This window comes from Psittacula echo (assembly GCF_963264785.1).
Source record: "Psittacula echo genome assembly, chromosome: 9".
NCBI lineage: Eukaryota > Metazoa > Chordata > Aves > Psittaciformes > Psittacidae > Psittacula > Psittacula echo.
Window position 1 is genome coordinate 21295838 of NC_137745.1, and position 17720 is coordinate 21313557.

A 17720-nucleotide genomic window follows, 5' to 3' on the forward strand; every position below is an offset into this window, starting at 1 on the left:
TCCCTTCATTACTCTTCAGCAGCACTCAAGCTGAGAGGCTCGGCACTGATGCTGTGCTCCCATTCCCTGCAAAGCAGGCCTGGTGCCTGGGGAAAGAAGGGAGCCATAAAGCTAGCCCTGGCAGGCACTTCCAAGGGTGAAACCGAGAAGCACTGTAATTCTTTACTAACACATTGCCCAGCAGATGAGGTAATGCAGCTTGTAGAAGGCATGAGGGCAAAGGATTGATTAGAAGCAGGGCTGAAAAAACAAGAGATTGTCTTCCTAAACATGGTCAGTGCTTTGGTTCCAGCCCCTTTTCGCCTCTAATTCCTTGTTCTCATTTCCTTAGATAATCCCTAAGTCAGTAGCGAGCATTTCTGATCTCCTCTATCACACCAGAGTTTTGCCTTTTCCGCTCCTCCCTGCACACAGACGTTACAGAAGCAGTTGCACAGGTGTAACAGAGCAGGATCAGACCCATGAGCTGCTACTTGTCAGGACTCTAAAGCATATTTATAGACATGTTTATTTTAGAGGAAGGTGTTATTCAAACGCACAGTTAATACTCAAGCAGGAAAGTGAAAATGCCTCCTTCCAGCCCTTCCTACGCATGCTTTCCTTGCCAGAGAGACCCCAAAGTACATATTCGCACAGGTATTTTATGATCGAGGCATTCAGGATTTAACTGAACCCCATTTAACTGCTTACAACTTCTAAAAGAAGCTCTTTGCAAGAACTCAGGGGGAAAACAAGAAGTTGCAAGAGGTGAGACGCCAGGCTAAGGAGGATAAAGAAAAGTTCCTTGTTCCTAAATCCCCCAATAGGCTTTCTCATTAACATCCTTCTATATGCTCTTATTTATAAAGCAGGAATTATATGACATAAAAACACCCCATGGGTAAAGCTGTCATGGTGATACAACAGTGTTTACCGGTGACCTGCATTTCAGGGTGCTCTAACAGAAGCTAATGACTATGGCATTCAAACTGATTTATGTGGATAAACTCTCCCACTTTGTGTATTGGCTATTGGAAGTTTTCAGAGGCTGAGCTGGAAAGGATATTTTTTTAAGCAAGAGATTAAAATGTGTGACCTTAAATAGAGCCCTTCCATCTGGTTTGCTTCCAGAAGTGTCTCAATTGCCCCTGTCATTAAGAACACAATACCGCTCTTTCTTGGGCTTTCCAACCAATATAGTTATGTTCCTGGGAAAATATGGAGAGAAAGAGCTATGATCATCAAATGGGATGAATAGGAGAAAGGAGTTTGAGCCTTAGGAAATGCTGTTCATTTACTTTATGAGGATTATGTACACTGTATAAATAGCATGAGAATCTCTAGGAACATTACAGACAAACAGACAATTATATTGCAGGCTTGCTGATTCAGACCCAAAGTACAGGTTCCTAAACAATGCTGTTACCCAGCCCAAACCCTCTATTTTATTCCTCATTTTTCCTCCATCAGAGTGACTCTAGAATAATTCCATTGAAGTGATGGGGGTTTTACAAGCTGGAGCTGGCAATTAGGCTGGGAAGGGGTTTTTGGACAGTGACTGTGAACTCTCTGTTCTGTGCCAACAGAAATTAACACTTCAAAGGCTGGGGGTCTGAACAAAACTAGCCTAACACAACACAATTGAGATCAGGAGAACACTTACTACAGATTTACACGTATATGGATGAGAGCAAAAATTAGACTTGTATATCAGTGTCTGCTACTGCATCTTATTCAAGGCTACTGCTTTGCCTTTTGCTTCAGATTTATGACAGAAATCACATTCAGAGACATTAGAGAGGATGCACTTTCTCTGCAGTGATTTTTCATTTGTGCTCTGGAGTTCCACCTAATTCTGAATGTGCTGGCACCTGTATGAACTGTACAGGAAGGCAGAGATCCTGCCTGAAAGAGCTGACAAACTTCATTTAAGGACTTTGTTTTCCAGAGCTGCTTGAAAGAAGTCTCATCTCTCTGCAGCATCTTTATGTACCAAGCCGGAGCCATGTATTTATTTCATGGTTTTATTCCTGGGAAGCTGGGCCTGGTCATGGGATACAGAATATATCTTGCATTTACTCATTTCCACCTTGCCTCCCTCCCTTCTCCTTCTTCTGCCCCCAGCAGATCTGGATCTTACATAGATGCAATATACAGGATGCCCATGGAGACTGTGCAGATAAATCTCCATTTCCACCCATACTGTTAAAGGTGGATTGTAAGCAGCACATTCACAGGTAGAATTTGTTGACAAATCATTTTTGGATCAGTACCAGGTTTGTCTTTCCATTAAAAATGAGTTCTAATATTACTTGTGCAATTTCCCTCCCTACATGTGTGTCCTCTAGCTGCATTTACATTATTTTGCCTGCCTTTCATAGCTTTTGCACTTCTTGGCCCGTTTCAAGCAAATTTACAGATTTATGGACATGAAAGTCCTCTCAAGATTTGTGAAAACAGGCAATCAGGAGTAATTTACAGCACACATGGATACTCCAAAGAGAAGGAGCTTAAAAACCAAAGTCTGTTAATCTGGAACACTAAACATTCCCTTACTTTAAGCTACATATATTGAGGAAGAAAGAAGTGATGAGGGGGGAAAATAGCTTGGGAAAAACGATGCCCATTTAGCCCAACATACTTTGTCCTACAGGACTTAGAGCAGGGTGAGATACTTCACTTTGCAGAGGAAAATTGCTGTACAGAAGAACAAGTTAGGTGCTATCGGTTCAAAATCTGTTTCCTCTTACCCAAGACATAAATCTCGCTGTTGACTACGGCTGCACTGAAGCGGTATTTGGAGTACTTCATCGGTGCTCTTTCTGTCCATTTGTCTTGGCCTGGGTCGTACCGAAACGTTCTGTTACTTAATCGATCCGGCTCATCGTCAGGCAGATCCATCTGTATGAGATATGACAGCCATGTAATAATCCAACATTTGGAGCCCTCTGCACATGCCTGCATGCAATTAATCACTGCAGACCGCTCAGCAGATAAGTAACATAAACACATCAATTATAGCTGCAAAGTGATTCATGCTCCCTAGGGTTTAACAGCACCCAGGACTTGTGGCTGGGAGTGCACTGTGGAAGGCAAAGGAGTAAGATGTCATCTATATCCTGCAGTAATACAGCTGGGGATTTGAGTTGTAACAATGCAGTCATGGGCCCTCCACAAACCCATCTATGGGTTCTGTTTGTGGTTGAACATACTTCTTATCACAAGGCTGCTTTAAAGTCCTAATAATAGAGGGAAAACCAGTCTGACATCTTTCTTCCTGCTAAAGGTTGAAATCTTTTCCCACCATTACTCAGCCCATACTGTGATTCTTTCTCACTGAGGTACTTTACTGGCATTTCTCAGGCCTCTCTATATACATAAGTTATTCCCACGTCACTTGTGTGTTTATTTAGTCAGCCTAACCAGAGTAATGTCATTCAACTGCTGTAACTTCAGGAGCTTTTATAATAAGTTCCTACCCCCCCTGCTAATCTGTGCTGCCATAATAGTCTTTTAGTACTCCTACTCCTCTTGTTCTCTCTAATCTTCTTCCCCTTTATCTGCTTGTCTTGTACCATGCAGGGAACTCAGATTATGTTTCCTGGGTATGACACCCTTGAATGTAAGCAGTAGGCTGTGGGGGGAGGATCCTGACATATTTTGGGATGAAAGGTTTCAGGTAGAGAGAGTGAGGAGGAAAGAACGACTTTGCTTGCTTCTGATGGTGCCATATGCGTTCTTGCTGTCTTTGTTATTATTCGTTCCCAACACTAATGTCATGGGCAAGGTAGTAGAAGGCAAACTGGAAAGTAAATGTTTAGCCCTTTGGCTGCTCCCTGTGAGTGCCCAGGGGCATGCTCTTTCTCTGTGGCGTGAAACACTGATTTACTCAATGAAAGAGGGGTAAGCTGTGTATTTTCAACACAGGGTAAGCATTTACCTAGGAGCAGGCATCATTTGATGTGCTGTAATTTCACATCCTACCTCATTTTCATGGTAACGCTCACCTCAGAGCGCACCCCTTGCTCTTTATGTACAGAAAACATAACACCCAGCAGCCCTTCTCTCTGTCTCAAGGGACAGTTTCAAGAGCTCCCAGTTACCAAGGCTGGAGTCACTCTGGTTTTTAACTCCATTGGCATCAGTGAGGCTGGACCAATGCTAAGCCAGAGCAACGCTGCTGTGAGTCAAGCCCTTGCCCTCCTACTCTGTCATTTGATGTCCTGGCTTGACTTTGCCTTGTCTTGTTTCAATTACAAAGCCAGAGTGGGATGAGAACATGTATTTATCTCTGTCCTGTAACGGACACACACATTCAGGGCACTCCATCAGTGCTGTGTGGTTGGTATTTGTTCAGGATTGACAGAACATTCAGTGCTTGAGCACAGGGACAGCTCCTGGCTCGAGGAACTGATCTGCTTTCACAGTGCAGCTGTGGTAGCCCCAGCTCTACAATCACTGCATCTGGCAGGTGAGTGGGGAGCTCCATGGTCCCACAAGAGCTCAGCGCTCTGCAGTGCTGGTCTTAAAGCGTGGTTTTGGAGAGCTTTAGCTAATTTGTGCTGATCGCTTCAGGTACACCCTCATCTTAAAAAGACACAGGGTTTAATCTGTTACTGTTAATCTGCTCATCTCAAGCCTATTTGTACATAACCTCAGACTCCATGGGTTGTTTCAGATAGCACTGGATGGCAGGTGTCCCCTTCAGGCATTCTCAAGATGCCTGTATTGTTTTTTAGAGCCATTCTTGGCTCAATATTCTGACTTCTGAGACACTTTTCCCCCTTCAAATCTGTCCAGAGATCTATTAAGCAAGATAAAGCTGGTTGTCTGACTTCAACATCCATCCTTGTTATATGACATAGCTTTCAGCTCAAGTTTTTTCACAGATTGTTTCTGCATGAAGTGTTTTCCTCTTTTCATCCTTTCAACAGTGACTTATCCTCGCTCAGGTGTTTTACTATCAGAAATACCCTCTGATCTTCCTGTTGTCTCCTTTGGGAATTCCTGCACTCAAAACATCCAAAGCGGTGGAACTCTTTGCTCGATGCGTCTCACTTTTCAGTACTTTAAACAGTAATTTATTTCAAGAGAACACAAACCAATGAGACGTGATGACAGGCTGAACACGTTGCTGTTGGCAATAAGATTACAGATGCTCTTCTTCATTGTCAATGTGGGGCTTTATCTTGAGTGCTCAAGTTTAAGCTGCACTGAGCAGTAAATAAGAACGGGCTGCACTCTTAACATTAAGATCTTTTGCACTGGGAGCAACTGGAGAGAGCAAATACTGGTCTTAACATCCATCTTCCTTGTAGCATAGGCCTCTATATTCCCTGCACTACTGAACCTGGCGTCTGTGGTGCTGCTGAAAATTCCCGTTAAAACTTTACATGGCCAAGCACTGCAACTGAAATAAACAAATGGATCGATTAAAGGAATCTGTGTTGCAGAGAATACAATAATGAAAAATCAAACAAAGGAATGTTAGTTACCCAAGAAAGCTTCCCAGGGAATTGAGCTGAACTTTAAATTTCACATATAAATCTGTCCCTGGAATTTGCCTTTGTACACACTTCTTGAGACAGGGCTCAGTTAGAGCCCCTGTGTGATTTAAATACCATCATTTACTGACACCTACACAAACTAAGAGGATGGTAAATAAGGAAAGGAAAGGCTGGAAGCCATGTTGGCACAGGAGACGTGTTTTAAACTCACTGTGCACATCTCTATGAAAGCACAGCCCTTCCTGTGGTTGGTATTTACAGTGAGGATGGCAAATGATGGACATTATTCTTCTTCATCCTGTTTGCTCTTCCTACAAAAAATGTTTAAGCAGAGAAACGGGGCTTTGGGCAACCTGCTCTAGTGAAAGGTGTCCTTGCCTGTGGCAAGGGTTGGAACTGGAAGAGCTTTAAGGTCCCTTCCAACCCAAACCAGCCTGGGATTCTATGATTCCATGAATGTGAGCAATATATTCTTCTGCTATGACTGATGTATTTTTCCTATGCAAGAAGCACCATAAAATCATACAACAGAGTTTGTTAGTGCACGAACAAAACGAAGTAACTGGCACATGTCTTAACCTGTGGTGTCCATCCACCCAACACATAGAGCTTATTCTTCACTGTCACCACCATATGGCAGGCTAATGGTACAGGAAGAGGCGCTGTGCTTCTCCAGGTGCCTTGCTCCATGGAATACTTCTCCACACTGTTTGTGACCAGATACTGATTTTTCACTTTCATTTGCCCTCCTATTACATAGAGATCGTTATGGATAGTGCCCAGTGCGTAGAGTTCACGTTGCTCAGTGGTGCACAGGCTGTGCCAAAACTGGTTTCCTCGCTGGTGGTATCTGTAGGAAAACCCAAAGCTGTAAATGCCCCGGTTCACTGAGATCCCATCAGCTTGTTCTGAAACATTACCCCCTTGATCACTGATGTTGACTCAGACAATGGCGCAATGACAAGAGCAGCTTTCTCCTTCAGAGTAGTTATAAATAGAGTCCAATGTTTGAACCTCATAGCAGTCTTCCAGTATCTGAAGGGGGCCTACAAGGATGCTGGGGAGGGACAATTCATCAGGGACTGTAGTGACAGGACAAGGGGTAACGGGTTCAAACTTAAACAGGGGAAGTTTAGATTGGATCTAAGGAAGAAATTCTTTACTGAGAGGGTGGTGAGGCACTGGAATGGGTTGCCCAGGGAGGTTGTGAATGCTCCATCCCTGGCGGTGTTCAAGGCCAGGTTGGATGAGGCCTTGGGTGGCATGGTTTAGTGTGGGGTGTCCCTGGCCATGGCAGGGGGTTGGAACTGGATGATCTTAAGGTCCTTTCCAACCCACACTATTCTGTGATTCTATGTTTGAAAGATCAAGCGGTTTTAGCATGAGGAGTCCTAGGCATCCTTTCAAAGCTATTGGACCTCCATTAAGATAAGAAGTCCCTTATTTCTGCATTCACTGCTCAATCACAGTTTTGACTGAACTTAGTGGGAAAAGCAAGAGCTCAGCACTGCTGAAAATAAGGCCATTTCATCTGCCTCAGTGTGGATTTACTTCCTTAAATTTAGGCATCGGTATCTGAAAATGCTATCACCATTTCTTAATTTTATCTTTAATCCAGAAAAAATCTAGTTTTCTTTAAAATGTGTGCATCCGAAAAAGACATGAGTAAAAACAGAATGGGGTTTAGAGCTGTCAATCCCTCTTCTTTAATCTCTGAAGTACTATAATCAACAGAGAAGTGTGTTTTCTCTGCCTTACTGGACTCCTTGGGCCATTCACTTGACTCATTTCCTCCTGCTAACAATCTAGAAAAGAGTATCCCAGGAAAACATTGAGATTTCCATAAAGACAATAGAAAACCCACATACACTGTTGTAGGATCTAATCAAGCTCATTTACACAGAGATGCCACTAAAGCAAATCCTTCTTTTGGGAGAAAAAGGCATCAAGATTTGGTTGCACCTCTATAATTCAGTGCTATGAAGATAAATTGTGACAAACTGGTCAATCGAAACCTCTGGGAAAACTTTCAAGTAAAGAATGTTTTGTCTAATGGTCTTTTTTGTTCCCAGAAACATGATTTGGATTTCAAATGCTTCAATAATACGGGAATTTCGGACTCCAGGTACACACCTATAAATTTCGATGTTCCTGGTCTTTTGCCTGGACATTTTGGCAGCGCTTGCCTCACCTGCCACAATAATATCATTTTTCTCAGTCACAACGCCAGTGCAAACATATCCTAAACCCTCCCCATACTTTGGAGAGGAAATGAAGTAAGTCTTTTGTGTCGCAGGAGCGTAGCAAAAACTGGCATCTGCGTAACTACCATGTCTTGACCTAATGCCGAGAGAATTGTTGCCGATGCAGAGTAAGAGGTCAGTAGTCTCCATGCCATAGCGCAGGCTGAGGGAAGGGTGGCTGGAGAGTTTGATGGCTTTCAGTGCTTCCTCAAACATGTCATTGCATTCTGAATTGCACAGGATCATGGTGTTCCTTTTCCGGGCTTCCAGCAGAAAGGAAGGGCTGACAAGTACCAGTCTCACTTGCTTCAGGAGCTCAATGAGGTGCTCTTCGCGTGATTTTCTGCTGTGTTTGACCCATCGAATGACAAGGTCCAGAATGTTCTCCTCCCTGGAAATATTCAGATCATCTGATTTTATGAGAGTCAACAGCTGCTGGAATTCAATCTCCAATATTTCTTCCTGTAGGCTCACCTCAGCAAAATGCTGATACAAATATTTCCTTGCCTGATCAGATAAATCTTCTGCCCCAATGTGGCTTGCAAAGTAGTAGATGCCCACACAGTTGGAGGCATCCATGTGGTCCATCATGTACTTCTGACACAGACTGAAAACCTCTTCCATCTGCATGAAATAGGCAGCGAGCGCAACAGTCTGCACGTTGTGGTTGGTGAGGTGCAGCTCTGCACTGTACATGTAGGAGAGGAGTACAGCCACACTCTCTGCAGAGATGTCATAGAGCACCACTTCCCTTTGGGTGCATTCAACCAAGCCACAGGTAAACATGGCTTTGAAATAGGGACTGAAGGCAGCGAGCACCACCTTATGGCAGGGGAATTTCTCACCTTCTGCAACTAGGACAACATCAATAATCTCTGCTGATTCTTTCATTCTCTTTACTTGTTCCAGTAAAGTCAAGCTGTGGCGCTGCTTTCTTTTCTCCTCAGCCTTATGATCCATGGTTGATCTCCAAACTTCCTGGTTTTAAATCTCAGAATTGAAGGTCTTCATCAGGAATGTTCCTAGAGGTAGAAGCATAATTGTCCAATAAGAACAAATCATTGGGTAAATGAATAGTGTGTTAATATCAAAAGATGGTCATTCCATAGATTGACCATCTGATATAAATGCGTAATGCATTAAAAGTATGTAAACTTATGGTCTCAGGCTCAAGATCTACAGAACAAAATAAAATGAAAATCAACACTTTAATATTCAACAACACCCCCCCAGATTTGTGAGTATTTAAAGAAAATTAGACTTCTCTTGACTCATGTCATGAATCACAACTTAGTCCTTAAGCTGTGGTATAACCACATTTAAAACACATTGTAAACATGCTGTAAGTTCCTTAATGAGATTATTGAAATGAGTAACATTCCTCACATCTTCAATTCTTGTGGGATCAGGGTCTGGTATGGCAGATTGAACTGGTTTTCTCAAATCCTGGAAGCACCAAGGGTAGTCCGAGTTTCATTAAAGAAATATGCATCAACAGAAAAAATGAGTGCATGAAATTCTTTGAAAACGGTGGTGCCAAATTAAAAGCCAGGCATGCTTAAAACCCAGCACTGCCTTGATTTAATCAATACTTTCCATATTCCAAATCTGGAAGTACAAGCAACAAATCTGAGAAATGAATCTGCGTTATAAATGGATTTGGAAGACAAAACATGAAATTCATAGTCTGAATGTGGGCCAAGCTCTGAGCTCTTCTTATGGTACTTTCAAAAATCCAAGGCAGTAAGTTTAGTACAAAATATAAAGTGATGGTATTTCAAAATCTAGAATAATTTTCTTCCTGGCTCCATTGAAATGACATACTGCATTCAAGAAAATGTAGGCCTTGATCCTGAATCGACTGCCTCTGGAGCAGTCTTTACAGTCAGTAGAAGCCTTTTATGAGATAGAAACTGTTCTTCTTTTCAGTCCTACATGATAATTAGATGGCCAGTTTATTCCTTTCCCCTTGTGCTATTTTATCACCTTCTAATAGTCGTTCTTCGCTGCATTTTGATAAAGGAGCCGCCCTGTATCTCAAAGGTCATGTATTAAAAACACACACATCTCAAAGCAGATGAGCCTCAGTGCCTTTAAGCAGGATGTTTGCTCTCAACTAGATGGAAGTGTTAATAACCAGCAACCAGAGCCCAATCCCGTTCAGCAATCTCACCAACCAGGGTTAACCAAAATGATCAGCTCCTCTCCTTTCTCTTTTGTGATGTCAGAGCTTTGCACATCCTCCAGCTTTTCCAGAATGGACAAGATGTGCATTTCTAATGCGAAGAACAAGCGAGATGATTAATCATCATCATCTTTCCCAGACTTTTGTACAGATCAGGAAGAAGCAGCGTATAGAACCGAGTTACGATTTCACTTCCTTTGCTGGTCACCTCTAACTTTTCTTTCACTGTTAATTTCGCCTTCTTAAGAGCAACACTTTGTCCTTGATTACTCTGTTCATCGGATCTGTGAATGCTATGTGTTCATTTCCCAGTGATTAGGATATCTGGCACAACGTGCTCACAGCCTTTTCTCCTCTCTTTCATGATTAAGACATTAGCAATAGCAATCTTAAAGCACAACATAGCTCGTGCTGTTTCTGCACTACTGATGGATAACACCCACCACCCATCATGAAGGACACTGCTCATCTGCACTGAGTGCGGGGTGATCTCAATCCACAGAGCTAGTGGATCTACTCCAACCACCACCTCATCCTTGGGCTGAATTGTGCAACCTTGCACTCGGGATCACCTGCAACCCTCCAGCCTTCTCTTCCCCCACCTCATCGAGGTCTGCAGAGCAGCTCTGCTTCCCCAGCCAGAGCTACAGGCAGAGCTTGGGCACCTTACACTGTCAAAAAGACACTATTTGCCTTTTCTCATAAGAATGTACCTTCTTTGTCCCCTTGCTTTGCTAGCACACCAAGCTCCTGACCGAGCCATACTGAATAAAATCATGCCGTTGACTCGTATGTAATTCTACTGTCTCCATCCTACAGCTGGGGAAACTGAAGCTAAAAGGTTAAAAAGAAAACAGGCTTAAAACCCAGGGTGAGATCCTTTCATTAACTCCAGAAATTCATCCCTGTGCATTAGCTACAAACTTATCAGTCCCCCCTGGCTTTTAGCAGTGTTTAGGTGAGGTCATTGGAAGGATATTAATATTCTCCTTTATATCACTGGAAAGACTATTAGAGAGTAATAATGAAATGGTGCTGCTTTGCTTTCCCCTCTGGGTTACAAAGGCAGAAAGACGGTACATTGATATTAAAAGAAAGGATAAATGTGATACAAATATAATTTGCAGTGAGACACTATACTGGGATTGTGCCAGGGGCTGGGTTGTCATTATAAAAATCTCCATTGCAAGGCTCAAATCCTTTCTAATGTCACCAGGAACTGAAATCAGAGTTACTGCCTTATTCAGAGGGTTTAGATGTTCTTTTCTGCTATTGTGAAAAATGAATTCAGGTGCAAATCTTCATTTGCTGTTACTTTATTTCAGAGCTGGGCTATTCATTTCCCTCCAGTTCTGCTCCTCCTTCCATTTTTCCATCAGCTGGTTTGTTAGTCAAATTCCACTTTTCCTTGCCTTTGTGTCATGAACCTCATGAAGAGTCACATGGAATTTCATGCAGGAGCTACAGCACACGTTTTGCAAGGCAGGAGGGTGCTGCATGAGCAGTTCAAAACATAAATAAGCACACTGCTGTGAGCTCAGCTCCACGGCTTTGATGAGGCTATCGCACTATAAATAAATGCTGTCCTCGATTCTCAGTTACACTGCAGCCTCTATGAACTGCCCCAGCGCAAAGGGACTGTAAACCAGATGGAAGGATCTCACTAGGAACTTCCCTTAACCTCTGGGGAAAAAAAGCTACCTTGTAATTAGAGACACTATTTTGTCTGTACTCCTGTCTGGGATACGGATTTTTCCTGTCCTTTCCCCAACCCCAAGGAATCTCCTCTTTCCCAGCCATGGTGGGAGGGTGGGAGCTGCAGGACCTGGCCCAGAAGGGGTCATAGCTCCCAGCATGAGGTGCAGGGGCACCTCCTGCAGCCTCCTCTTCCTCTTCTGCTTTCTTTTCCCCCCTTCTCTGCCTTAATGAGGCTGCCCTGTGCTCAGCCTGCCTCTTCCTTCAGGTGCGGGAAGGTTCAGAGTTCAGGCACATCAAAGAGCCCATGCCTCTGCCTATGAATTATTTGTGCTTGCCTTGTTATCAGTAAGCCGAGAAGCAAATCTGTTAATTGTATGCATTATGACATTTGGCTGACAGCCACAGCGAGGCAGGAATCCGTACCCAGATGATAATAATGTTGTAATCTCAGGGTTTAACGATGAAGGCTGTGCTGGCATTTAAGATCAAGATTTTAAACCGTGCAAAAGATCCTGCAGCGCTCGAGAAGGGCAAGTCATAATGCTCATCTTGATATAGGGAAAAGCTATAATAAGAATAAGATATAGAAAGGTGGTTTCCAGGGAATTATAGATGTTCCTATATCTCTAGGATAATGGGAACTACTCTCTTAATTCTGATACCTGGAAAGGTGCCTGGAGAACTTATTACATGATTGGATTAAGAATTTAGAGGGTAATAAGGTGATGGAAGCAGCTATAGCACATATTTATCAAGAACCAATTGGGTCAATCCATCTCATTGTCTTCATTTTTTCAGGGATAATAGGGGATAAATTAGATACTTTGTCTTGAGTGAAATCACTGACATGGTCCTACAGGATATCATTGCAAATTGTGATGAAATCAACTGGCTAAATCAACCTAAGTTAGTAACTGAAAAAGCAGGTTCAAAGGACCATTACTGATGATCAGACTGGGAAGCATTTCTTGTCCATGGCCAGAGCTCTGTGCTGGAAAGGTCACTCGCAGTTTCAGGGAAGTCTTACTCTTTTGCTTTGACTTTGGTGTTATTCCCTGAATGAATTTCATCCATTCTGCCCAGATAAAATGCACAAACTTGGAGCAGAACAGCAAGTGGGAGAAAATCCAGTTCTACTTAGGAAATTGATGTCTGTATAGTTTGAGAGGGCACACAGGTAACTGCTTCTAATAAATGGTTCTCTGTGACTATTACACATTAGGCTGTGGATGTGTCTCAAGTATCACGATAACTACCAGCAGGCAGGGTACCTTTTCTGAGGTCTTCCATATTCTGTCAGTTGCTGGTTACTTAGAGATTTAGCAGGTTCAGGCTTTGAAAGGCACCCAATTACGTTAAGAGTCCGAGTCCTACTTGTGCTCCTTGTGCGATTTAGGAACTGAAGTGTCTGCATCACTTCTAAAGGTAAAACTTCAGCCTTACATTGCTCAGGCAGCTCTAAAAGGTTTGCCAGGTGAGGTGATGTCCTTCGCATTAAAGTCGGAGAAGGAACTCTCCTTGCTCAGCCCTATCCATATCCCAGGATCAGCCCCATCACAGGTACTTTTCAGAAGGTCTCAGTTGTTTTACTGCTGGCATGGAAGGAGGAACTTGCCTTGAGATTTTGAAACTGGGAGCACTACAGATCAAGTTGTGTCATTTGCCTGTGTAAGATAAAGTACAACAATCCTTCTGAGAGAGATTTTAACTCTTTCTCCCTCAACCCCTGTGGCACCCTGTTTATTTTCACATGCCATCTGATACTGAGGAGCCTGAGTCAAAGCAGCCTGGGGTCTCATGATACCCAAGCATCAACCAGCTCCTGCTGGGACGTGTGCTGCTGAGCATCCTCATGGGATGCCAGTTGCAGTCCACGAGTGTGTAAAAGGATGCTCTCAGTGCAGAAGGACAGGCTGCTGCCCTACAGGCTGCTGCTGTGGATGTACACAGTTGTGGCAGTGTTGTGTCCCCCTGTGTGCATCACTTCATCCCCGCTGCTGGAAGCATCCCACTGCCTGCAGACATCTCCACTCAAACTGCTACAGCTTGTCCTTCCTGCAGTAGCTTCTTTGTTTTCTTTCTCATTTCATTGCTCTTCATTTAAAATGAAATTAAAATGGGACTTAACACAGCTTTTGGGGCTGGGAGAAGGTCGACGCCTGACAGGGAGATTTCTAAGCAGCCTGCAGAGCAGCAGAAACTCTGTTTGGGAGCACGTTTGACCATCAGAGACCTGGAGATGCTTTGATCAGTTTTCAAAGCCTTTGGGTAGTTTATGATTCTGGAAAGATTTGACAGTTTGAGCTCCATTTACTGGCAAGACAGAGGCCTAGATGTGGGATTGGATTAATATTGATCCTATCTCAGCAAATACCAGGCTTTTTTTTCCTTCTTTAAACTGTTATAGATTCATGACAAAAATCAAAGCAGCTGAAAATGAAAGACCCCATGGGCCACCTTTGCAAATACGCCTTCACCCGACCTTAATCTTACTCTGATTCAAAGCTCAGTGAAGGCAGTCAAAAGAATCCCACGATGTAAGTGGAAAATGGATGTGGCTCTGCTCCCAAACAAATGCCTACAAACAAATCCCAGTCTGAGCCAATTATGTGCATTAATTGCATGAGAAGAATAGAAGCTAAATATATGCCTGCAGAGCCCAGTTCTTTTACAGTTCACATGTGCAGATCGTTTCTCTTACATATCAAACCTAATTGAAATGGCAAAGCGCTCATTCACAGAAGGAGGATGCACAAGGTTTTTACATACCCAATGACAGATGCCAGCAGAAGGAAAATGTAATTCTAAAACATATTTCAGCAGCAATTTAAGCAGCCTGGCAAAGGTCTTGGAGGTTTCTCTTATTACAGTTATCTCAATATAGTGGTGAGTGTAGGAAAGGCTCACTTTCTGGAACAATTATATCAGACATTGTAAATGGGACCATCACAATCAGAAGTAACTTAATTTAATTTTTTGGTGGAAACTAGGTGCCTTTTTCTGCATTTTTTCAACAGAAAAGAATGTGAACTCTAATTGCTAATATTTACATAAAGCCCTGAGGTCTAGATCAGTTTGTTGAACAATGGTATGTAAAAGCCATGTTATATCCCTGTCACTCAGCAGTGAAACTAAAATCAATTGTAAGTTGTAAACCCTGATAACTCGACGCCATCATTTCATGGTCACTGCTCAAATCCAGCCGTCCCCATGAAATCCTCTAGTTGTGATTTCAATCACTACCAAGCAACTACCTGGGTATGTCCATACCCACGGAAAAGAAAACTCATAGCAACCCATGGCAAGAACACAGCACCACCTCCAAAATGCCCCTGCACTAACACACGTATTGGATACCTACTAAATCTGCAATCTCCACCGAACCCTCATATTAAAAATGTTCAGGTTATTGATGGTGCCAGGCACATATAGATACTTTGAGGGAAGAATCAGAATCAGACTGGTTTGGGTTGGAAGGGGCCAGTTCCAACCCCCTGCCACTGGCAGGGGCACCTTCCACTAGAGCAGGTTGCTCCAAGCCCCAGTTGCTCCAAGCTTCCTTACTGGAAACAAGTCTAAATGTTTGCAGGCTTGCGAAGTATGTAAAGCCCCCCCTGTGCACAGACCTCAGACACTGAGATTCCTGCATCCACAGGCTGATCCTATTTCCACATTGCTGGCAAACCCCATATAGGTGCAGAGAGACCCCGATTTTGACATTGTTTGGGGATTCCCATTCAACTTTGTAACTACTCCCTCACATTTCCTTAATGAACTGGACAATGGGCACCATAAGGAACAGAGAGGGCACCATTTTTTGGCACCAGCAAGAGGTTTTACAGCTCTTTCCCCAGTATCTGTAAGGGCTCCCCAAGGCACACACCCCTGTCCACAAATGTCCCAAACACCCAGCACCCCAAAGCAACCATTCTCATCCAGCACCAAATTCCCCTCTCTTTCCTGCCCTTAGTGGGGATTAAATGTACCTTTCTGACGCCGGGAGCAGCAGGTACCTGTGAGACTGTGTGGGAGTGAGAAACAGGGACCTCACACAGCAGCACAGAGCTGCTGATAAGCAACAGGGTGCCAGGGCTATAAATAGCCAGTGCTGGGCTCCTGGCTGGGATGAGGAGCTGCTTTAATATCATGCACAGGGGTACATAAGGACATACTGAACCAGAGGAGATGCTGTTGCTAGTTGACCCTATCCAATTCACTCTCAAAACCAAGGCCACCGCCTCTACAGCTGAAAGGAATCTCCCCAAACTCTTTCTCTCCTGCCCTTGCTATATCACTAAGAGCTTAAGTTGTGTATAAAATAAGGATTCCTGACCAAATGTGTTATCTGTATGTTTTAAAGCCCATCTTCTTGTTTGTGTTGGTGTAAATCAGAAGCAGATCCACTAAATTGACCCAGAGTAGTGGGGCAGCACTGATTTACTTCAGCTGGAGATCTTGTACTCTGTAAATTAAAGGGGAATTGAGAGGGCCATAATACACTGTTTATATCTCCATATGGTTAAGCAAAGATGGAAAAAAGATTAAGGAAAATTTAGGGTTATAAAATTGATTAATGTTGACCCTATATTTTCAGTTGAGGAAGACATCAAAGGGTTATCAGAATGTTCTTTTTTAAATGGCACTAATTTATTTATTCACTCTACTAATTGGTTGATCAATCGTAATAGCTTCTGAGAAAATTGAAAGGGAACTATATTTCCTTATCTAGGGTTTTAGTCTGATGGTTTTATTACAGAGCTTATCCAAAAACCGTAGAGGGAGTGTTCAGGAATACTCAGCTATTAATAGCAGTTTGTTGTTTCTATGGGGGAAATTCAGATGTACACAATTTTACAAAGCATATTTCATCTCATTTGTGAACAGAACCAGGAAAAAATCAAAGTGATTGAAGTTTACTCCTGTCAGAAAATTCAATAGATCAGATGACAGAGATATATATTGCCCAAACTCCCAGATTGTTCTTATTAAAAGTTCAGCTTTATCTTAGAAATAAAAGTATCCAATCTGATAGGACAGCTTTCACGGGAGCCAAGATGGAACTGTGGGCTGATGAAATGCCACAGCTGTGATAAAACCAGACCGTATCCCCTAAATTGCCTTGTTCTTCTGCTACATGCAACAATTTACAGTAGGGTGATGGTTAACATGGAGTGTTTATGCAATGAATTTTATTTATATGACACCACTTCACTAGCATCATAATAATCACGTTTCCTTTATGGTTGCTGGTTTCTATAATGAGCCCATTTCATAAAAACATGAACTGATGCTTTTAAGGCAAATTCCTATTTATTGCTTATGAAATTCTGATTATTTCTCCTGCACTGCACTGAAATGGCCAGGACACCCCATCCTGCAGTGGGGTGACTGCTGGGCAGCCTCTTTCTAATCACACAGAGTAACGCAGCCGTGAATCAGGCCCGCAATTGCTAGAATTAAAAGCTTTCTCTGCTGTAGGCCAAGCCAGTTCTCACCTTCCCCATGTAATTAAGTCGTAATCCTTCATTCTGATATCATCTGTTGTCATGGGGATCTTAATTATAAAAATGAATGGCGGAGAAGTGGGCGAAGACAAAAGTTTCTGCTGAACTTTGTTAATGGCAAAGGGAAGAATATCGGTGGGAATACAACAAACGGGCGATCTTTTAACACAGTGTATTTTAAAACAAGGATAAGAAGTAGGTGTCGGAGACAGAAGAGACAAATTTGGTGTGAATATATCCGTGTTTGAGAAAAATGTGTGGAATTCAATGTTTTAGAACAAGGGTTGCATTGCACCAGTCACACAGCACATTCTGGCGCTGCGTGAACAAAGACTTTCTCTTCTAAATCTCACCTGAATCCAGGGATTCACCTCTTGGAACAACACCCAATTTTAAGGGAAAAGTCAGACCCATTTCCAAAGTCTTTATTCTTCCTGGAGAGGGAATGAGGCTGAACAAGCCCAGCTCTCTCAGCCTGGCTCCAGAGCAGAGCTGCTCCAGCCCCCGCAGCATCCTCATGGCCTCCTCAGACTTCCTCAAGCAGCTCCACATCCATTTTGTGTTGTGTGTATACACAGTGCCAGTTCGGATACATAGGGAGAGA

At 43.0% G+C, this 17720-nt stretch overlaps 1 protein-coding gene across 1 annotated transcript in view; it reads right to left on the reverse strand.

The window, feature by feature from the left end:
- KBTBD12 (kelch repeat and BTB domain containing 12) overlaps positions 1-17720 on the reverse strand; it is a gene marked incomplete at its 3' end in the record, with an annotated part of 35721 nt that extends 18001 nt beyond the window's left edge. The window contains exons 1-4 of the mRNA XM_080625500.1: positions 17470-17720; positions 7620-8751; positions 6066-6336; positions 2730-2880 (exon numbers count right to left, since the gene is read on the reverse strand). Coding sequence (XP_080481626.1) covers positions 2730-2880; positions 6066-6336; positions 7620-8689 — 1492 coding nt within the window. The 5' untranslated portion in view covers positions 8690-8751; positions 17470-17720. The remainder of the gene's footprint in view (positions 1-2729; positions 2881-6065; positions 6337-7619; positions 8752-17469) is intronic.